Genomic DNA, 23708 nt, shown 5'->3' on the forward strand with positions numbered 1-23708 from the left:
ACCCATGAAAAACAGTGGTATTTAACAGCAGCCTTTGAACACGGCAGGCTCCCTCATTTTCACAGAACGAATAAAGGGCACAAAAATAAACACTAAGAAATGGGGGTGGGGGATGCAGCTTAGCCAGAGTGCTTGCCATGTTAGCCTGGCCCTGGGTTCAATCCCACACACCAAAAACCAAACCTAGGAACTAACCAATACAAGAAAAAAATGGAGACATAATATGATTTACTCTATAGCATTCTCCATCTTTTGTCTGTGTGTATGTTCACTTTCTTGGTTTTGGTTTTGCATTTTTTGAGACAAGGTCTCCTAAACTCTAAGCTGGCCTCAAACTCACCATGTAGCTAAGGATGATCTTGAACTTGAATTTCCCCATCTCGGCCTCTTAGGAATTACAGTGGTACACAACAATACACACCTACTTGTAAAAAAAAAAAAAAAAAAAAAAAAAAAAAAACACAGTTTTATTTCCAAAAAAAAGAATGCCACCTATAACTCTTTTTCTTTTCTTTTCTTCTTTATGACACTGGAAATTATAGCTTTAATTTGGGGGTTAGCAAATTATTGGTTCTACTATGGCACCTTCATCCATAGGTATTGTTGTCCTTTGCTCATAGTGGTTCACCCTGCCCACCTCCAGCTGCTTCCCCATCTTCCTCCAGTTAGCCCCTTCTCTTTCCTGTTACATAGGTTTCATTAGTCTTCCCTTCCTCCCCATCACAACCCCCTCTCTAATTCCATGACCTACAAGCACACATATATAAATACATACATATATATATATATAATTTTAATTCAGCTCTCACACATGAGAGAAAACATACAGATATTTTTGAGTCTTGTTTATTTCTCTTAAGATAATTAAAACTTCCAGTTGCATCGATATTTCTGCAACTGTCATGACTTACTTTTCTTTACAACTGCAAAAATTCTGTTTTATGGAATTCTGTAGACTCTAAATTACCACATTTTCTTGCCCCATTCATCTACTGATGGGCATCTGGGCTAGTGCCAGTACCTGACAACGGTGAAGAGTGCAGAAGGAAGCATGGATGTGCAGGTATCCCGTAGCTAAGTGACTTAAGCATCCTTTGAGTACATACCCAGGAGTGGTATAGCTGGGCCAGACAGTGGTTGTATTTTCAGATATGGAGGAACCTCTACGCTGATTTCCACAGATTTTCTTTACAACTGCAAAAATTCTGTTTTATGAAATTCTGTAAATTCAAAAGAACCTTATACAACTAACTTAGTGAGATTTTTGTCTCAAATTAAAAGTCAATGAAGCTTGGGATATACCACCATGGGACAGTCCTTGTTTGCCCTTGTACCTTGTACCAGGCTGAGATTCAACTCTACAAAGTGAATAAATAAATGAAGTCACCTAGGCCAGGAATGTTGAGTTACACATGCAATCCCAGAATTTGGGGAGCAAAGGCAAGAGGATGGGCTGTCCTTAGCCTGCGCTAAATGGCACGAAACATTTTTAAAAGTCACCCAAAATTTAATATGTCATTAATTAAAACAAAATTTATCTTTTGCACAAATCCAAATAACCACAGGGGTAAATGTTATACTAATAACGAACATGAATCGAAACTGGAAACTAGCATTACTAATACTAACCAACATTCAAATAGGAACTTTAGGCCAGGCATACTCCATTAGAAGCACTTTGGGGAGTAACTCAATTTATACAACTATGCTATCAGGGAAGACTATTCTTACACCAGCCAGATGGTTTAGTAACTTGCCCAGGAGGACATAGATTCAGGAACTGCTGTCTGGATCAAGTGACTCTGTCACATGACCCACAATTTCCACAATCAACAATACCCTGTGCCCTTACCATATACCGGCTGCAGCACTGTAAACTGAGGCAGATCTTTCAGAAAGCAATGTGCCAATAGATCAGGGGCAAGAAGAGGGTTGGAAATCTGGGTTTCCATCATATACACTCAAACAAGACTCCTCACAACCTTGCTTGAAGAAAAAAGACAAGGGGGGGGGCAACATAAATGTCAAAGAGAGAAACACTGCATGCTCACTCTGGAGACTCTGGTGATGGACAGTAACAGTTATGAGGGGCAAGTGTAACAACAGGGGAAAGGTGACTCGAAAAACAAACAAAAACAAAACAAAAAACCCAGATATATGGGGGCTGCTGAGCTGGCTCAGAGGTTAAGAGCATTGGCAGCTCTTCCAAAGGTCCTGAGTTCAATTCCCAGCAACCACATGGTGGCTCACAACCATCTATAATGAGATCTGGTGCCCTCATCTGGCCTGCAGGCTACATGCAGGCAGAACACTGAATAAATAAATAAATCTTACAAAACAAAACAAAAAATATGTGGTGAAGGGTCTAGCTCTTGTAGACTTAGTGTGCACAAAGCCCTAGGTTTGCTCCCCGCATTACAAAAATAAACAGAAGATTAATTAAAAGGCAGAGGGAAAACTGCATGCTCTCAAGATTTACAGTTAGAAAAAAGACTAATGGCTGAAAAGTACTTCTGAATGCTAAACACTTTCCAACTGCTGTACTAAAGTGTTTTTAAATTGAATATTTATTTTATAAGAAAAACCATGATCATGTATATTTAAAGTGTCTCCTAAAACCGTACTCCTACATTCAAATATTCAACTCATAGGTCCATGTCAGCCAATGGGATCATTCAAGTCAGGCGAACAGAAAACATAAAGACAGACTGCCTAAGTCATACAAAACAGGCTTCATATCTGAACAGTGATACACAGCCCCACTAAGCAAGGCTCTCTTCTAATCCCCGAGCTAAATAGCTATAGAAAGGGCCTGTCTTTCATTGTGGTCTAGCTACTCCGATTTAGCTAAGAGCAGCAGCATAGCAGGTCTCCAGAAATGTTTAAACTTCAAGCTTCCCCATTCTCATCACGAAAAGGGAACAATCTATATTATTAAGGAGAAATTGCCAAAGCATCACTTCGTGCAGGAAGGTGCTTTGACAACCACTTTAAGCTTTGTTACTATATGGAAAAGACGTAAACCATGCTAACTGCATCCTAAACTGCCAAGCCACACTGTGTAAATTGGCGGGATGAGTCCTCCCTCCTTCCGTATCTGCCCTATTTACCACGCCCCTGCACCTCATTAAAAAAAAAAATCATCTCAAGCAGCGACACTTTGGATCTTTCCACTCATATGAAAGTTATAAACACATTTACACTATTTATCTTATTTATATTTACATATTTAGCATGTACAACGTATTTTAATATTCTTATGCCTTGTAAACGTTTAGAATATAACGATCTTGATGAGCACCTTTTTTCCCCCTAATTCCTACCCAAATTCAGCACATAGCAAAAGCTGAGCCAAGCTGAAGTCCATTATGGGATCCAGTAGATTGGTGCTAGCTTTAAAGAGCTCGTTTCCAAACCTCGAATAAAACCCTAAATGATACAAGATGGTGTTCAGACATTTCTATTTGCCATAAAAAAATAAAATGGAGATTTTGGTTTTTTTTTTTCTTGGTTTTGTTTACTGCCCCAACCCAGTAGGAAGGGGTGTGTTGCAAAAACTTTGGGCCATGGGTCACGAGATCCGAAGAGATTAAGAAATAAAAAACTACGACTCGTGGGATCACACCCCTCGCCACCCGCGGTGTGGGGAGGTGCATCCAGACGCATCCGGGCAAGCACATCACCCTGACCACGGGAGTGCACCGGGCTGCAGGGTCAGCACAGAGTCGGATGCAGGAGGGGGAGGAACGCGAGGGGCGTGGGGCAGCGGGAGGCCTGGGAGGCGGAGCAGGGTGGCGAGCCCGCCCCACGGCAGAGGCGGCCCGGGGCGCGCAGGGCGGTGCGCTCGCTCTCACCCGCAGCGGGGCGCTCCATGGTCGCGGCGCAGAGGAGACGAAGGCGGAGGCCCGGGGGGCGCGGGGCGGCGGGGGCCCTGGCCGCGGCGGCCAGGCCTGCGGAGGCGCGGAGCCCCGCAAGGCGCAGCATCCCCGGCGCCCGCCGCTTCGGGAGGAGCCGGAAGGGGCCGACCCGGCGGAGCGCGGGAACCCGGATTGGGGCCCCGGCTCGGGAGGCGGGGCCGTCCCCGGGGCCACGCTGGGCTCCGACCTCTGGCAGCCCTCCGTGATTTCCTGCGGCGCGGCCCTTTCCGTCCCACGCTTCGAGGGGCGAGATTGGGACCGGCTGAAGCATTCCTTGGCCTGTTGTCTCTTGAGAACCCGAGTGTTTGGTTTAGCCTGGAGCTTTGAAAACACAGTTCTGATTGCAAAATATGTGGGAAGAGCGAAATGTACAAAGTCTTGTACGCCGATATAAAGAGATGCTTTATTTAGTTTGCTTTACCCCCCCCGCCAAAAAAAAAAAAAAAAGAAAGAAAGGAGGAGGAAAGAAAGACCAAACTGGGACTAGTCTGAATTATTTTTTAAAAAACAGCAGTTTAATGGCTACAAGTGGGAATAGCTCGATAATTGGAAATCATCTACTGAGTTTTGCACAACAGGTTCCTCCGTATCTGAGTAAAATAGAAGCGGAAGCAATTTAAAAAAGTAAAAAAGTAGGATAGGAATACTTTTTGCCTTTTTACAAACTACAACTGGTTTTTCCCAGCTAGGGGCAAATGGTGGCGTTTTGGGGTTTGGTTTTGGTGGTGGGGGTTGGTTGGTTTGGGCCTGGGCGTTGTTGCAAGCAAGCAGTTAAGCATAGTTGATCCAGCAAACGTTATATTTTATCATGCTGAGGGTCATCATGCAAGGTTCATACTCCAAATTCCTAACTACGGTCCTAAGCTTATCTCCCCAAATCTGCTCACCTGTGGATCTTAGCTGAAGGTAAGGTCCAATCTCTAGCAGAATGTCTCTGATTCGTGGGTCAGGATCCTGGGGGAGACTCTCCAGCCGCAGGGCAAATCAAGGTGGGGTGTCTCCAAATAGGCAGAGCAGAGCATTGTTCTGCTTAAATACTATCCAGTGGGCGGTGTGGCATTCTAGTCGAGTGTCTGGTTGTCTTGATATCACTGGACTTTGGTTATCAGGTGAACTTCCTAAGCAATTTTTCCATGTCTAAAGGGCGTTTTTTTACTATGCTCATTACAGGGTTCTGTGTAATGTTTTCCTCTTTTGTGTTTTTGAGGGACCCACTACCTGGCTCATAAATAAATCCCACATAGAGGCTTATTCTTAGTTCTGAATGCCTGGCCTTAGCTTGGCTTATTTCTTGCCCGCTTTTCTTAACTTATAATATCCCAACTATCTTTTGTCTCTGGGCTTTTATCTTTCTCTGTTTCTCTATACCTTTCTTTACTTCTTTCTCCTTGGCTTGCAGTGTAGCTGACCCCTTATGTCCTGCTCTCCTTGTTCTCTTGCTCCTCCCTTTCTTGTTTTTCCTTTTATTTATCCGCTCTGCCTGTCCTTGCTCCTGCCTCACTATTGGCCTGTCCACTCTTTATTAGACCACCAGGTGTTTTAGACAGGCAAAGAGTCACAGCTTCACAGAGTTAAACAAATGCAGCATAAACAAAAGCAACAAACTGGAAATAATATTCCCCAACAACTGGGGTTGTATGTTTTAATTCAAGAAAACAGGAAGCTGTAGTGTCAACAACAAATTGATCCAGCCCACTTGGAGAACACTTTACTTATCATGAATATATTCTAGAATGGACATGGAAACAAAGAAGACCCCCACATAACTACAGCAACTGACACAAGTTGTCTTAGCGGGGACACCCTGTGTCACCACACTTCAGAATTGTGTAGCTGGGGTTTGAGACCAACCTGGGGATGCATAGCAAATTTCAGGTCAGCTTGACCTATATAGTGAGACCCTGCTTTAAAAAAACAATAATTAAAAGTTGACATGAAGAGTACACACTGGAAAACCTGAAAGGGGGGATCCTATGACCTCTAACTGTTTTTCTCCATACCTGTAGCACCAAGAAGCTGGTAAAGAAAAGCAGAGTTCTTTACTAGATATTTACGGTGCCAGCCTCTTTTGTGCATTTAAGATAGTGGGGTTTTTTTTGTTTGTTTGTTTGTTTTGTTTTGTTTTGTTTTGGAGCAGATTATCTAATCATAGAGAAAGAACCAAAAATAAGTAAGGGAGGTTGAGGCAGAAGGATCTTGAATTCAGAGGCCAGCCTAGGCTACAAGGGGAGTTCAAGATTACCTGGGCTGGGTAGGTTAGGGACTATGTCATAAGGATCACTTGGAGCTGAAATCTATTTAGAAGCCACAGATAGGAAAACGAGTCTTTGCCTGTCTCTCTTCTGCCGGGAAGTAGAACATACATTTGTCTTAGTAAGGATTTATTTTTTCCATTTTAGAGGTATATCTATGTGACTGGAGAGGAGCGACAACAGACTGAAACAGCAAAATTAACATGCAAAAGAAGCCAGAAGCCAGTTCGCAAAGGCTAGAGCCCCTGCCTCGCCCCGCCACAGGGCTTTGTGTAACAAACAACATAATGCAGAAAAAGAAATGCTATACAAACCTGGGCGAAGTGGGTGCTGCACCTCATGTGTGGTCTAATGCTTTGGGGTTTCTTTCCTCGACTTTATTTCCCAGTGTTTCTATTTCTAACCCTGTGTCTGCGGTGCAATTCTTAGACTTGTGACATAACTTCTAACAGTGGGATTGGGACACTACCCCAGCCATATAGATTGTAATCTGTCCTGCCTGCAAAATGTACTGGGACAATGGAGGGTCAGAATTTGTGGGAATGACTAACAATAACTGATCTAATTTGAGGTCCATACCAAGAAAGGGAGCCCATGTTTGAAACTGCCTGGATGACCAGGAATCAGGGACTGGATATCCCAGAGACCTAGGATAGAAAAAAAGAGGGGGGAAAAGATTCTTAACAATATTCTGCTATATTCATAGATCTGATACCTACCCCAATCATCATCAGTGAGGCTTCCTCAAGCAGCTCATGGGAGCTGATGCAGAGACCCACAGTCAATCCTTAGGCAGAGAGGGGAGGGGAGTAGACTTGTTGGAGGCAGAGTGGTCGAGTACACCAGGAAAATATGGCCCACAGAATCAACTAAGCAGGGAGCAGGGTTCATAGGACTCACAAAGACTAAAGCAGCAATCACAGAGCCTGTGTTGGTCTATCCTAGGTCCTCTGCAAATACGTTATGGTTGTTAGCTTGATGTTTTTGTAGGTCCCCTAACAGTGGGAGTGGGATTGTCTCTGACTCTTTCAATTGTTCTTGGGACCCTTTTCCTCCTCCTGGGTTGCCTCTGGCACTGATATGAGAGTTTGTGCCTAGTCTTATTGTTATACGATGTTCAGTATAACCTAGGAGGCCTGCTCATTTCTGAAGGGAAAGAGAGGAATGGATCTGGGAGAGAGGAGGTAGAGGGGGCTTTAAACCCCTCAAGGCTTGTGAGTGGCCATGCTCTTTCCCAGGCTATTCTAAGGGTCTTAATGGCTGGTTCCAGCACCTCAAGACCCAGGCAGCCAGGTTCTACTCTACAGAAAAAAAAAAGCCCAAGATCAGGCCACAGTATCCCACCAATCCCAGGTCACCCAGAGAGCTCCATCCCCCCCCCAAAGAAACCCTTTATAAAGCCTGCCTCCTGCTCAGTTCTTTGCTGCTTCTCTCCTAAGCAGAGGCTGCCAGCCTCTTGTGTCTTTCCCAATGAATCACTTGTGGGAGGTTTGTTGTGTGTTGTGATTCTGTGGTATTCCTTAGCTCCTGACTGCCCGAATACCTTTCCCTTCAGAACTATAACACTTCCCGGGAAGAGAGGGAGCTGTTGAATGAAAATGGCCCCCATAGGCCCATAGGGAATGGTACTATTAGGAGGTATGGCCTTGTTGGAGTTGGTGTGACTTTGTTGGAAGAAGTATGTCACTAGGGGTGGACTTTGAGGTCTCAGATGTTCAAGCCAGGCCCAGTATCTCACTCTCTTCCTGCTGCCTGCCAATCTGGATGTAGAACTCTCAGCTACCTCTCCAGTACCATGTCTGTCTGTGTGCCACCATGCTTCATGTCCTGATAATGGACTAAACCTCTGAACTGTAAGCCAGCCTCAATTAAATGTTTCCTTATAAGAGTTGTTGTGATCATGGTGTCTCTTCAGAGCAACAGAAACCCTATCTAAGAGAGGGGGAAGGAAACTGGGAGGAATAGAGGGAGGGGAAACTGTGGTTGGGGTTTATTGTATGAGAGAAGAATTTAAAAAACAAAGACAAAAAGAGCCTGGACTAGGATGCCCTGTGAACTCAGATTCAAGGGCAGGCACTAAGTGTGCTTTTCCTTTTCCTTTTATCTATTTTTCAGTTACTGGCCAAGGTCTAAGCATGCTCTCTGACTCTTTGGCCTTTCCCACTGTTTCTCTGACCTCCATGCCAAATTTAAAAAGCATGATTTCTCTCAGCTTTGCTCTTCCCAACATCAGCCAGGATCTACAGCTTCCCTGCTCTGGTTGTTTTTCTCTTAGACTCTGGTGGCTAGTCTTATGTCAGCTTGGCACACAAACTAGAGTTATCTGAAAGGAGGAACCTCCTTGAGATAATGCCTCCATAAGATTCAGCTGTAAGGTATTTTCTTAATTCATGGACAATGGGAGAGGGCCCAGCCCATTGTGGGTGAGGACACCCCTGGGCTGGTGGTCCTGGGTTCTATAAGAAAGTAGGTTGAGCAAGTCAGTAAGCGGCAGCGCTCCATGGTTCTGCATCAGTTCCTGCCTCCAGGTTCCTGCCCTGTTGAAGTTCCTGTCCTGACCTCCTTTGATGATGAACAGTGATGTGGAAGTATAAACCAAATAAACCCTTTCCGCCCCAACTTGCTTTTTGGTCATGGTGTTTCATTGCAAACAAACTCTAATTCTAAATTATTCTGTTAAATAAACTTAAGACTCCAAAAGGAACCCTGGGTTGCTTGGTACTATTGTTTTCCCATACCAGAAAGCAGAGAGCAGAGTTTCCCTGTATAACAGACTTTACTTAATGCCTTTATTTACCATGCATTTGCTGGTCATCTTCCCACAATCTGCCCTTGCTACCCTGCTCCCCCAAGTCTAAAGCCTCTTTTCTTTTGCTTAGTCTCTTTGCACTTTGTCATCCTGTGTTATAGTAAGATCTAGGTAGTCTCAGTAGTCTGAAAAAGGCTGAAAACACAGTAGCTGCTCAGTCTTCAAGAGTGTACACTGTCAAGATGGCTACACTAGAAGGGTTCGGGTTCAAATTCCTACATGGTTCCTGCAGCTAAAGCCACCTTTGGAACTTGGTGATAATTGGCTCATCCATTCTACCAGACTCCTTTCTCTAGATAAGGCCCTCACTTCTATTTTAGGCTACCATCCTTTCCCTGTGAACATCCACCAGAACAGTTTTTCTAATTCTTATTCTAGAAACTTGCTTGTCCTCCATATAAATGACAGATGCAGATGCTTTCAAAGGAGGGTGAAGTCATACAGTTTTACAAGACATAGTCATATATCAACTAAGTCTCTTGGTAACCAAGGGTAGTAATTCAGGAAGAAATTCCATTATGTCGGAGGGAACCATAAAATGTGTTCTTTTTTAACATAACAATTTTAAGATGCCTCCTACCATCACCCCCTCCCCATTTGTCTTGTTGCTGAGAATTTAACCCAGGACTTGTCATAACCTAATCACCTGCTCTACTACTGAACTACCAGATCCTATCTCTGTTTAATAACTATTTTTTCAGTAGCCATGCACTTACAATCTGATAATATTAACTATTAGAATTTGAATTTGGGGGGAGGAGGGGGGGTTCCAGACAGGGTTTCTCTGTAGCGTTGGAGCCTGTCCTGGAACTAGCTCTTGTAGACCAGGCTGGCCTCAGACTCACAGAGATCCGCCTGCCTCTGCCTTCTAAGTGCTGGGATTAATGGTGTGCTCCACCATCGCCTGGCTAGAATTTGAATTTTTAAAACTATTTTCAACAGCTCTAACTACAAATCTAAAATTCCTGTTCTCGTGAGTCACTTGTGTTGTTTTATAGAAAAGTCTTTAAATGTAGGAGAATTTATGGAATGAAATAACACATTAATCCTGGCCTAGAAATGAAGCTCTGAGGTAGAGAACATTTGGCCTGCATTTGCAAGGATCTCCGTTCAGTCCTCAGTCCTCAATACCACAATACAGTATATAAATCAGAAGTATCCAGGAGTGTTATTGATGCACTGATGTAGAAACATATGTTTACACGTACTATGACTGCATACATTTCATAAAAATCATATATACATCATTGTAGCCTGACTTCTAATTGAACAACATATTAGAAACAATTTCTCATGTCATTTAGTAGTCTTCTATGTCAGGAGCCATTTTCCCCCCCCAAAATTATTATTATTATTATTATTTTTTTTTTGGTTTTTCGAGACAGGGTTTCTCTGTGGTTTTGGAGCCTGTCCTGGAACTAGCTCTTGTAGACCAGGCTGGTCTTGAACTCACAGAGATCCGCCTGCCTCTGCCTCCCAAGTGCTGGGATTAAAGGCGTGCGCCACCACCACCCGGCCCCCCCCAAAAAATTATTATAGGGATCATCGCCCTGAGAAGTTTGCAGAGGGCTCCACTTCCCAATTGTATTGAGAATTGTGTTATTGACAAAGCCTATCCCACACCCAAATTGTCTGTTAATAGAGAGCTATCTGTTAGCAGAACCCGCCTCACACTCTAATTATCCAGAGAACTAGGTGTGTCAACCTGCGAACTCCTGGCCGAGGAATCGTGACCTGACCGATTGTAACCTCTTGGCCTACATGACCAGCGTGGACCACGAGGCAAGATCCCGTGCCCCAGCCCCCCAAACTCCTCATTCAGAGGATATATAAGCTGTAACAATGACTCTAATAAACGGAGGCTTTGACAAGAACTATGCTTGGCCTTCTTCCTCTCTCTTGCCCATGTCTTCTCAGGTAGCGCCTCTCTGTGACCCTGGAATTACTGGACCTGCCAGGTGGGTTACACTCCTAGACTAAGTAACCTGCCAAGGCAGTCGACACTTCTATATCACAATATCAACTTTATATAAGATACATAATATATATTCACTTTACTGTTGACTTAATTATTCAGTCTCATTTAATTTCATCTCTGATGTGGGAGTCTTTTATGTTTTCTTTGATTACCATTAATGAATAAAGAAATTGCCTTGGCCTGTTGATAGGGTAGAACTTAGGTAGGTGGGGAAAATGGAACTGAATGCTGGGAGGAAGAAGGTGGAGTCAGAGAGATGCCATGGAGCCACCACCAGAGATAGACGTGCTGAAACTTTGCTGGTAGGTCACGACCTCATGGTGATGCACAGATTAATGGAGATGGGTTAAATTAAGATGTAAGAGTTAGCCAGTAAGAAGTTAGACCTAATGGGCCAAGCAGTGATTTAGTTAATACAACTTCTGTGTGATTATTTCGTGTGTAAGCTAGCCAGGCAGCTGGGAAGAACAAGTGGCCCACTTCCTTGCAACACATCTCAGTCCTTTCAATGATAAATTTTGTCATTCTTTGAAAATATTTTATTACTTTTTAAAAGGTTCTCTTTTATTATTTTTAATTCTGTGTATATGAATGTAGTTTCCCTTCAAGGCTGGCAGAAGGTATCGGATTCCTGGAGCTGGAGTTACAGGCTGTTGATCTGAGTCAATGCGGATGCTGGAAAATGAATTCAGGTCCTTTTATACACGCTCTTAACTCTTCAAAAATCTCTCCAGCCCCAGTATTTTCTTTCTTTTTCTTTTTTCTTCAGTATTTTATTTCTTAAAATAAATTCCACAAAGTGGCTTAATAGATAAAAGAGCATGACTATTTATAAGGTTTTTGAACCTTATTGTCAAATTAACCACCAAAATGTTCACGCAAATGTATATGCTTGCTCAATACAGTGGTCCACACTTGTAAGCCCAGCCCTGAAGACGCTAAGGCAAAATGACTGCCACAAGTTCAGATCAGGTCACACTACACGGTAAGTCCAAAGCTAGCCCTGAACTCTATAGCAAGATCCTGCCCGTCCCCTACCAAAATTACAGGCTTTTGGAAGTTCATTCAATTCTACTACTTTGATGTTCTTCCCTTATTTTCATCTACAAAGTGCAAACAGTTATTTTAGCTCTTATTTATTTGATTGTTAACGAATCTGAATATTGTTTTGCTGGGTCTCAGAAAATGTTCTACTTTGAACTTCAACGGCAAGGCCCTGGGGAGCAGCAAGCGTCAGGAAGCGCCTCCACTGGTCTACTTATCTAAAAACCAGATCCGCCAAAGAGGAGCCAGGTTGTCTTTAGCCCTCGAACGGTGACTTTATTAATCAACGAATATTAAACTGAAATCATGATGGAGAACCCAAACATTCATCACTACAGGAAATTTTCTCTGAGTCTTTCTTACCCCTCCACGTCACATACTGCCTCTTTGAACCTGCCTCATCACCCAGTTCTCTTCCTTTCTCCTTTGAGGAGTGTTTCTAATTATCTGTTCTCATGTTTATTGTTTATTTTGGTTGGGTTTTAATTTGTTTTATTTTGTTTTTAGACCAGCTCACAGGTACCCCAGGCTGGCCTCACACCCACTGTGAAGCAGAGAAGGACCTTGAACTCCTGACCTCACAAGTGCTGAGATTGCTCCTGTACCTACCACACCCAGCTCAGGCCTTTTTATTGAGTTTTATATAAGTTCCATGAACATCTACATATTAATATATGTGGCTTTGCTCCTATAACTTGTCTATTATCTTTCATATTGGTGAATCTTCAGAAGATAGAAGGGACATTTTTTTGACTCCTAGAGAGTCATATGCATTTGATAGTCACTTGCATGTCTTTATATAGAAAACAATTGCTTGTTTTTTTCTAACTTACCTTTTGTTTCTACTTCACAAATCTATTCATTAATGATTTTAAGCTATAGGAGTTTTTACTGTTGTTCGTTTTTGTCTTTTTTTTTTTAAGAGACAAGAGCTAATATAGTCCATGCTAACTTCTAAGTCACTGTTTAGCTAAGGATGACCTTGAACTTTTGATCCTCCTGCCGCTACCTCCCAAGTGCCACGACTGCAGGTGTGCACCATCACCTCTGATTTATGTGGTGCTGGGCATTGAACCCAGGGCTTTGAGTGTACCAGGCCAACTGTCTACCGGCTGAGCTACATCTGGAGCTCAATAATTTGTCATATATATAAAGGAAACCTTTGTTTTAAACTTGTTCTTTGGTTTCTTTTTCTTTCTTTCTCTCTCTCTCTGTCTCTCTCTCTCTCTCTCTCTCTCTCTCTCTCTCTCTCTCTCTCTCTCTCTTCTTTTTTTTCCTAGACAGGGTTTCTCTGTAGCTTTGGAGCCTGTCCTGGAACTCACTCTTTTAGGCCAGGCTGGCCTCAAACTCACAGAGATGCGCCTATCTCTGCCTCCCAAGTGCTAGGATTAAAGGCGTGTGCCACCACCACCTGGCTGTTCTTTGTATTATAAGCAACAGTTTTATGAAAACTTGATAATTTATTATTTTATATATTGATTTCACTTAGTGTTTTTATAACTTTGCTCTGATGACTTAGAGTGTTTTCTCTTTACAATTTTTGTTTATTTTAATTTTCATTACATTATTTATTTATTTGGGGGTGCACACAGTATTCAAGAGCTCATTCTCCCCTTTTACCATGTGGGTCCAAGGGAAACTGTCGAGCTTGACTGCAAGCAACTTCACTTATTAATCCATTTCCCTAGCCTGTGTTTGTTTGATAATTTTATAACAGGGTCTTATTCTAGCCCCGGCCAGCCTTAAACTCACAGCAATCTTTGTGACTCAGTCTTCTAACATTGAAAACACAGGCATGAGCAGCACATCCACTAAAAAGACTCTTATGCTTTATTCAAGTGCTCACATTTTACAATTCATTAAACTGCTTTAAAATACTCATGAGAAGCAGGAGAAAGAAGAGGGGAGGGTGAAGCCAAACACTCAGGGTACAATGCAAGTGGTGTATGGGGTGAAACTTCAAAACCTTGCTTACTTTATGCATCCTGAGTTCACAACACCCTATCAGCTTCCCTGCCTATGGTATTGCTATGAGGGCCAAAGCTGAGAAGTGTTCATTTAGGAGGATGCTGAGGCAGAGACTCAGGGCATCCACATGTTCAGTAAGCACTCTACCACTGAGCGACAACCCCAACCCCAGAATTGGGATTTGACCCCAGAGACCCATATGGAAAAGGTTGCCAAAGTCACTATAAAACATTATTCAACCAGGAAAACACAAGAACAGGTCTTAAATATCCCCAAAGTCCAAGGACACAGAGGTTCTATGCCAAGGTAGTAAGTAGCACTAAAGAGAGGTGATCTAACCTTTGGGAGGTACGGTCTGATGGATGGAAGTGAGGTCACTGAGGTGTACCTTTGAAGAAGCCATTGGGTCCCAAAATTGCCATTCATTCTCTGCCTGATCCCCCCCCAATCTCTCTCTCTCCCTCCCTCCTTCCTTCTCTCCCTTCCTCCCTCCCTCCCCCTCTCTCTTTCTCTCTCCCTCCCTCCCTCTCTCCCTTCCTCTTTCTCTCTCCCTCCTTCCTCTCTCCTTTCCTCCCTCCCTCTCTCTCCCTCCTTCCCTCCATCTATCCATCCCTCCCTCCCTCTCTCCCTTCCTCCCTTCCTCCATCTTTCCCTTTGTCTACCTCTTCCTCCCTCTCCCCCTCATCTCTCCCTCCCTCCCTCCACCTCTCCCTCCCTCTCCTTCTTTTTTTCTGTGTATGTGTGTGTCTCCCAACTTCCACAGCATCATCGGCCTTCCTTCACCACACACTCCTGGCCCTGAGGCTGTATGTCCTGCCTCATTACATTACAAGCCCTAAAGCAACCAAGCCAGTTGACCATAACCAGAAAGCTGCAAAACCATGAACCAAAAGAAATAGTTTCTCCTTTAGGTTTATTTTTCTCAGATATTTTGTCACCGACACAAAAAGCTACCAAAAATGTGTGGCCACCGGTCCTCGAATATATGTAGTACCTCGGGATAATTAGATTTTCTGGAACCTTCCATTCCTTTTGTCATGTCTCTACATTTAACATTCCTGTGTTTAATGTAACTACTTATATATGTGCTACACATATTAGTTCTCCCATCCCATTCTTTTCGTCACTGACCAGGCTGGTATCCCCAACACGGTACCAGGCTGGTATCCCCAACACGGTACCAGGCTGGTATCTCCAACACAGTGTGACCGCGGTGCACATCCCAGACTCTCGTATGATTCTCTTACTCCTTCATTGGCTGCTGCTTTTCCAAACCTTTATAACTCATCTTGAATTTCAACTTGGCATCAGAAAAACACCAGAAAATTTGGTTTTAACTTCTGGGTTTCATTTCTTTTTCCTGGTAGTGAATGGCTCTGATTCTGCCTGTTCCTAAGGTAACAGCAGCACAAGGAAAAGGCTGTTTACCTGTCTAGATTTTCTTCTTGGTCTTAAGGTTGGACTTTCTCTACCCACTTCTATCCTTATTAAGACTCTGTCTGGAGGATTTCTTTTTTCTTTTTCCTTCCTTGATTATCTCAGTTCATTTTTTAAAGGAAGGGGAACAAAATTGTCCCAAGTGAAACTTCCAAAGAGGGAGAGTTTCCGGCTGCAGGCTTAGCTGATGGTCTCACCCCTAGGCCTAATACCAGGTCTGAGCGTTTGCATCCTCTTTTCCATCCCTGAAGGTGGTGTGGCCGTTTTTTGCTTTGTGAATTTCCACGGTAGCTAGCCACGAGAAAGCACTGCGTTCTTTCCTGCCCCTAGGACTCTTGCCATACATATAAGCAGGGTGACCAACTACCCTGCTGCGCTTTGGACCACTGAGTAGGTGCGGTTACACGCCTATGCCACAGACCTCTAGCTAAGAACTTTTTGCTAGACATGTCAGTTTCAGTGGGTTTAGCTTGTTATTTTTTGTTGTTTGTTTGAAACAGAATTATCCAAGACTTATTTTGGACTCCCTAAATAGTCAAGGATAACCCTGAACTCCTGACTATCCTGCTTCTACTTCCTAAATGCTGGGATTTCAGGTGTGTTCCCCACATCCAGGTTCTGTGACAGCAGGGATTTGAACCAAAGGCTTTGCGTGTGGCAGGCAATCACTCTACCAACTGAGCTACATCTCCAAGCCTGAGCTGTCAGGTTTCTTAATGGAAATAGGTAGTGAATTCATCTACGGTAAAGGAAGAAGACACTGAAGAACTCTTTCCAGTATGGAAGGGACAGGTGCGCACCGAGCCATTGAAACCATTCCTGTGGTTAGGAGCACCCCTGGCTTCAGACTTAGACAGTGAGTATACAGAACTAAAATGACAATCTGAATGATTTCTATGTATAATTTGATTGCCTGAAACAGTATTTTTTTTCCTTTTTTTTCCTTTTGTACATTTCTACTTTTTAGGTGAACGTAAGAAAATCACTGTAAGAATTTTTATCAAGAACATTGATTGGCTCTTGGTTGGGCAAGATAACATTTTCTTATGTTAGTGGTTTTGCTATTCAGAAGATAATGATGTGTTATATAGTACTTCTTCAAAGTAATAGAACTATTTTTACGTTACATATTATTACATATGTCATTTGTTTTATATTATTTGTTCTGCATATTATTTATTATATAATCTATTTTTATTTATTTATTTTGTTTTTATATTTATTTTTATTTCCATCCAGGCATACATCCTTTCATGTCTGTAATACAGGAAATTGAATCCAGGGCTTTACACGTGCTAGGCAAATGTTCTACCAGTCAACTATAGCCCTCTTCTTGCTTTCTGTTTAGGGACAGGGTCTCACTAAACTGCCCCAGACTCATTGAATAGCCCAGCTTGGCCTTCAACTTTCACCATCATCCAGCTCCAACCCCCCAAGACTGAGGATGGGAGCCCTCCATGACGAGACTTGATTTTCAATCTTTATTTTTATTCTCCGGAGTAGTTCATTTTCTTGACCACATTCTGAACAAATGCCAGGTTCTCAGATTAGGCTTAGCAGCTCTAAGTAGGTTTCTTGTATGTGCTTAATGCTGGGGATTAGCTCCTCATTCAACAGTTCATCTTACAAGATTGCTTAGCCCAATGCTATGTTTTCTGGCCATTTTTATTGTTATTAACATCATTAACTTACTTGCCAATAGATCATTCTCTTTTTATGATTTTCTAAATTATTGTTTGCTAAGATGTTATAGACATTAAAAGGACAGGGTTGAAAAGCTTAATCAACCACCTGTTTCTGGATCACTGGGGCTATGTCCTGTGTAGTTTTCATCAGTTAAGCCAGAAAGTGATGCACTTGGTGTTTAAACTCTCTTTACCCACTTTCAAGGTTATGATAGTTCTTTATTCAAAGATATTACCCGCCTAGTAGAGGTTAGTGTCTGTGTTGGCACATTTTGTTTCTTTCACCAGTTAGTCATCTCTCTGGACATTTGGCATAGGTATTCCTTGTTTTTTTTTTTTTTTTTTTTTTTTTTTTTTTTTTTTTTTTTTTTTTTTATTTGTGACCAATAGATGAAGCAGAGGTCATGTAGGATTGGCAAGATGAATCCCATTTGCATTCTACACAGGATATAATTGACAAGTATACTATGAGATTTTCCTTGAATATTAAGAATTAGGAGGTATAAGAAATGAGGAAGAAAGGGGGCATTTAAGAGCAGAAGAGTCAAATAGAAGGAAAGTGGGAGAAAACTTGAGTCTATTCACTATTAACCAAAAAATGTTTCCTTGGAGATCATGGACTCTTTTAGAGACCTTGAGTATTTTACAATTATTTTATTTTTATTTTTTTTCTAAGTATGACAAGGTTTCAAATTTTATGAAAGCTTTCTTTCACTGTCTTTTAATCAGTTGTGAAATAAGCACCGAAATACTTGTAAACAAACTGAAATAGTCCCTTCAGCAAACTTATTTACCCAAGATCCTCTGATCTCTTTCAATCTTTATCACATCGTAGCGGATTTCATAGACATCACTTGTATATAGAAGCAATACAAAAAACTATTTGCATCACTTTCATTGGGCAGTTTTTCAAGTAGTTGTTTCAATTGTTTTGGTTTTGGTTTTGTTTTTACCTGTAGTGTTATTTATACTAAATTATGATGGTTTTATTTGTCACTTGCTGTTTTTCCTCTCATCCTCCTCCTCTTCCTTTTCAGTGCTAGGAGTAGAACTTGGGGCCTTGAACACTCCAGGGAAGTATTCTGCCACTCTTCTTCCACTGAGCTAGACCCCCATCATTTTCACCATCATTTGTTTAACTGGTCCCCAGGTCATTAAGATGTGAGAATGACTGATTCTCTGGTAGAATGCCTTTGCAAACCTGGATGCTCCTGCATTCTTTGTATCACTTTCTTGAAATATGTCCTGTGGGGACCTGACTTTGCAAGCTCCAGTTTCTTTATTATTATTGTTTTATTATTATTTTGAGAAAAGGTTTCTCTGTGTAACAGCCCTTGCTGTCTTATAGAGCAGGCTGGCCTTGAATTCACAGGGATCCACCTGCCTCTGCCTCCCAAGTGTTGGGATTAAAGACATGTGCCACTACCGCCCAGCGCAAACTCCATTTCAGAAAAGGGGCTTCATCTTAAGCCATATAATGAGAGGGGCCGATCTCAGCTCCAGAAATGTGCTGTGATAGTGGAATTTGAACGAATACCCTGAAAATAGCCAATTAAGGAGCTAGGGAACAGGATCATAAAATTTAACGAGGTTCAGATGTTACTAGGAGGCATCCTGTCCTTGAAGATACCTTGTCAGTTATTAATGGCTTTATGTTAGGGTTTTTGTCCCCCAAAACTGACCAATGGTTTCAAAAAACTACCTTACTCTATGCCCTCCTTACCCAATCCGAAAATGACAGGACATGAACTCCCACTGATTACGGTGTTTCTCTTTTAAAAGTTCTCCCCTCGCCGGGTGGTGGTGGCAACAGCAGCGCACGCCTTTAATCCCAGCACTGTGCTGGGATGCTGGAAAGGTGTGGTCCAAACTTAAATTTGTAAAATAAAGACCCTCATGTAATTTGCATTGGAAGCCCCGGCTCTGTAAATTTATTTGGGACCAGTAACTTTGGCATAACAGTACAGAAAGGACATTCATGAAGCTAAGAGAAAAGGTCCATTTTTATACCTTATTTTTTAGGATGGAAAAAATAGTACTATAAGCCAGGCATCTAGCAAGTTCATTCCTGTAGCCCTAGCGCTTGAAGGCTGAGGCAGGAGGATTACTGCAAGTTTGAGGTCAGTCTGGGCTACATGGTAAACTTCAGGTTAGTCTGAGCCACAGTGTAAGACTTTGTCTCATCCTGACTTAATAGAAAGAAAGAAAGAAAGAAAGAAAGAAAGAAAGAAAGAAAGAAAGGAAGGAAGGAAGGAAGGAAGGAAGGAAGGAAGGAAGGAAGGAAGAAAGAAAGAAAGAAAGGAAAGAAGAAGAAAGGAAGGAAAAAAGGAAGGGGAGAAAGGGAGGAAGGAAGGAAGGAAGGAAGGAAGGAAGGAAGGAAGGAAGGAAGGAAGGAAGGAAGAGATTGAGAAAGGGGGAGGAAAGGAAGGAGAGAGAGGGAGGGAGGGAGGGAGGGAGGGAGGGAGGGAAGGAAGGAAGGAAGGAAGGAAGGAAGGAAGGAAGGAAGGAAGGAAGGAAGGAAGGAAGGAAGAAAACCAGAGGGAGGGAGATAGTGAATCTCGCAGTCCATGGTAGCCTTTGTGTAACTGGGGACAGCCTTGAACTTCTGATCCTCCTGCCTCCAGTCCCCAAGTACTGGGATTAGAGGCATAATCTCTTGGGGAAATTTTGTTAGAACAAAGCCATTTTAAAGCTGCCATTAGCATCACCGGTTTGTCTCCTGACTCAGGCAGAAAGAATCCCACACCTGGTGTGTCTTAATAGCCCTTTCTGGAGCCACACCTGTGACTCCTCCTTGTAGGATTAGCCCCGGATTAGTTTTATTGCTGCTTGAAGAAAGACCGGTTTGCAAAGCGGGGTTAGAGCCCCCTAGTAGTTTTGCATTTGTGGGGACACTCCTTTCTCCTCTCTCCCAGTCCCATTGTCAGTTTTAGCTCGCGTTTCTTCTAGGCTCCCTCTGCACACTGCACCTTCAGCTGCAATCGCTGTCCTGATGGATTAGACCATTGGTTAAAGCGTCAAGGATTTGGAGAACTGGCTAGTAACATTGATTATTACTAAAAGATGAAATTTATAAATGTACAATTGGTTCTAATGAAACCAGCAGTGTTTATGAAACCTTTAGACAATAAGCCCAAGAGTGAGCCTTTGTTACTTGGGGAACTGGGTGTGGGAGCTCAGGCCTGTTATCCCGGTATTCAGGATGCTAAGGGAGGCGAAGCCAGTGAGTTAGAAGCAAGTCTGCTGTATACAGAACCACCTTGTCCCCAAACACAAAGATAGATAGGTAGAGAGAGAGAGAGAGAGAGAGAGAGAGAGAGAGAGAGAGAGAGAGAGAGAGAATGTATTTCGTCTTAAATATAACAATATGTTGTAAAATAATAGTGATATAGATATATTACTAAACCTAAGTAAACAGATACATATATAAGCCTAAGCAAATCCCCCAAACAAAAAGTAAATATGCAGTTGCCTAGGTGAATATGACTGCTTACAGTTGTAGGTTCTTTTTGGAATGACAAAAATGTTCTGTAATTAAATTTTTACATTAGCCACACAATCATATAGATGTATGAAAAACAAAAGAATTGTATATGATCTGCATGGGTGAATTCATGGCATTAAATTATATTATATCTCAATAAGCTAATAATTTCCAAAAAAAGATTGTGAATATATAAAACATCACTTTGTTAAAAAAAAAATCACTTTGTGATTATTTTACAGCATTTTATTTTTATCTGGTCTCTTGAGGTTACATAGTAAGAACATAGGATCAAATTGTGTGTATTATTAAAACCACAGGGATTGTTTGCTACAGCTAATATCTTGTTTATATCTTCATACGAGACAGCCAGATGGCAGGGAGTGATAATGCCATGCCCTAATCCTTTAGGAAGACTAGCTTTCTTACACATAATTATCTGGACTGTTATAAGGAATGCCATATGTATCAAATGTTATATGGTAAATGTAATTTTAAAAGAGAAAGAAAAACGTAAACAATAAAATAAAAACATCGTGATTCAAAAAGAGTTTAATGCCAAGTCGAATGATTACAATACGGTATATAAAAAAAATTTAGTTACTCATCTGATTGTATTGTACTCACAAATACCTACTGGGTACTATTGGAAATGAAACATGAATTAGCTCCTATTCCTGCATATAGAAAATGGAGATCCACTTAAACGTTTAGAGATAAAAGCGCTTAATTTTTTAAAAGTTTCTTGAGCCAGGTTCTCACTATGTTGCCCAGTCTGGATTGAAAGTTATTTAGCTCAGGCTGACTTAAAATTTGATTTTCCTGCTCCATTTCCTGAGTGCTGGGATCACAGAAAAGTGTCACCATGCACAGAATGGCATTTAATTTACAGTACTTAAAATTTTTGAAATGTCACCTAGCAGTGGGTAGTGGTACACACTTTTAATCCCAGCACTCAGGAGATAGAAGCAGGTAGATCTCTGTGAGTTCAAGGACAGCCTGGTCTACAGAACAGGTTCCAGGATAGCCAAGACTACACAGAGAAATCCTGTCTCGAAGAACAAAACAAAGCAAAAAAACCCAAAACAATAAAAAAACTCTTTGAAGTATCTTTAGGAGTGACTTTATAGAAGCTTCATCCAGCTTTCATGTTTGTTAAAGTCCAAAGAATTTGAACCATTTGTTTTCATGTAGAAATCAGGAATATGCAAGAGACTAAAATTAATATAAACTTGAAAGCCCTGGGGTCATTCCTTCCACCCTAGCTCCCTTCCTTCCCTTCCTCCTTTGTTTCTTTCCTTTCTTTCCCAAGCTTATTCCTACCCTTCCTTCCTCCTTCCCTGCCTTCTTTCTTTCTTTTTTCTTTTTTTCTTTCTTTTCTGTCTCTCTCTTCCTCCCTCCCTCCCTCCTTTCTTTCTTTCTTTTTTTGATTTTTGTGTATTTATTGCGTACTTGAGTATGTGTACAGGTTCACATGCATGTGTATGCGCAGGCATGTAGAGCCTAGCAGTTCACGCTGAGTGTCTTTCTCCATTGCTCTCCACTTATACACATTAAGGCAGGGTCTCAGAGTTTGGCATTATGGCTAATCAAGACAGCTAGTTTGTTCTGGGGTTTCTGTCTCCACTTCCCCTCTGCTTCCCTCCTGCTGGGATTACAGATGGGATGCCACATCTGCCTGGCATGTATGTGGGTTGCGGGAATCTGAACTCCGATCCTCACACTTACACATCAGACACTTACCCATTGAGCCATCTCCTCAGTGTGTCCTCTCTTTTGATAGAGTCTTGCTGAGTAACGCAGGATGGCCTTGAACTCATGATTCTCCTTACTCAGCCTTCTATGCCCTAGAGTTGCAGCAATGCCATCACACGCAGCTAGAAGTTCCCCTCTTGAGTTCACAGATATACCACTGTGGGCAGAGAAAGAGGAACGGCTTCGGCCTCTCCTCTGCCTTCACATTCAAGCATGTGACACTTCAGGGGCAGAATCTAAACTATATTTAGAACCCTGCTGGTAAGGAACTCTGGGAAATATACCTCTCATTTATCAGCCCCTGACCTGAAGGGAGAATATTGGTGGGGGGCAGGGGAATGACCCAGAAATGGTGTTGTCAACAAATGTTGTGTTACTCATTATCACAAATCAGATTATTTTCTGATTTACTGAAAATACAGGTAATTTTCTGAGACTATACAAGATCCAGTTTAAGTTTGTTCCTTGACGGTAGGGGATACAAGCCACAGAAACAAAGCTTTTCCCTCAGCTCCCATCTTTTTTTTTTTTTTTTTTTTTTTTGGTTTTTTGAGACAGGGTTTCTCTGTGGTTTTGGAGCCTGTCCTGGAACTAGCTCTTGTAGACCAGGCTGGTCTCGAACTCACAGAGATCCACCTGCCTCTGCCTCCCAAGTGCTGGGATTAAAGGCGTGCGCCACCACCGCCCGGCCCTCAGCTCCCATCTTGGCGTGGCTTGATTCATAGGCGTCCTAGGCATTTTACCATGTTAGCAGGCCCTGAAGTTTATTGGAATATTATTTTCCACCTTCTATGACACGTCTACAGAAACATGAAGAATATTTATACATTATTGTCACTTGCTCTAGTCACCACGATGTCACCAAAGCAGTGGGCCACTATGAAATTCCATGGATCCCTATATGTTATTACAGTGACAGAGAGCTGGGGAATTAGCCAGCCCTGACACGGGAGCCCTGTGTGAGGTCCATTGTTTTGTAGGAAGTAAGAAGTTCCTGGTGGATTCTTTTTACTAGTAGAAGACAATAGTCAGAAAACTAGATCCTCCAGATTGAGAATTTGTGTTGTAAATAAAGAAAAGTCATGGAAGCACATGAATTGATTGTTTTCATAGTTCAGGAGCAGATGCAGGGCAGGGGACAGCTCAGTAGGTAGGAATGCTTGGTGCTCAAGCATAAGAACTGGAGTTCAAATCCCCAAGACACACATAAGAAGTCAGGTGTGGCCATGTTCATCACTGTAATCCCAGTGCTGCAGAGGAGCAGTGCAACTTGCTGGGTGTCAACTAGGCTCCAGTTTCCGTGAGAAACCCCATCTCATAGAAATAAGGTGGACAGCGATAGAGAAGGATGCCTGACAACCTTCTGTAAGTTCCACATA

At 42.3% G+C, this 23708-nt stretch overlaps 1 protein-coding gene across 3 annotated transcripts in view; it reads right to left on the reverse strand.

Annotated features, from left to right (window-relative positions):
* The window catches only part of Akap7 (A-kinase anchoring protein 7), a 129349-nt gene extending 125349 nt beyond the window's left edge, over positions 1 to 4000 (reverse strand). For 2 of the 3 annotated variants that reach the window (XM_057763014.1, XM_057763015.1), the window contains exon 1: positions 3855 to 4000. In XM_057763014.1, the coding sequence (XP_057618997.1) occupies positions 3855 to 3984 (130 nt within the window). In that variant the 5' untranslated portion in view covers positions 3985 to 4000. The remainder of the gene's footprint in view (positions 1 to 3854) is intronic. The other variant, XM_057763016.1, reaches the window with a different exon arrangement.
* Between the last annotated feature and the right edge of the window lie 19708 nt (positions 4001 to 23708).

Source organism: Chionomys nivalis, chromosome 2, assembly GCF_950005125.1.
Source record: "Chionomys nivalis chromosome 2, mChiNiv1.1, whole genome shotgun sequence".
NCBI lineage: Eukaryota > Metazoa > Chordata > Mammalia > Rodentia > Cricetidae > Chionomys > Chionomys nivalis.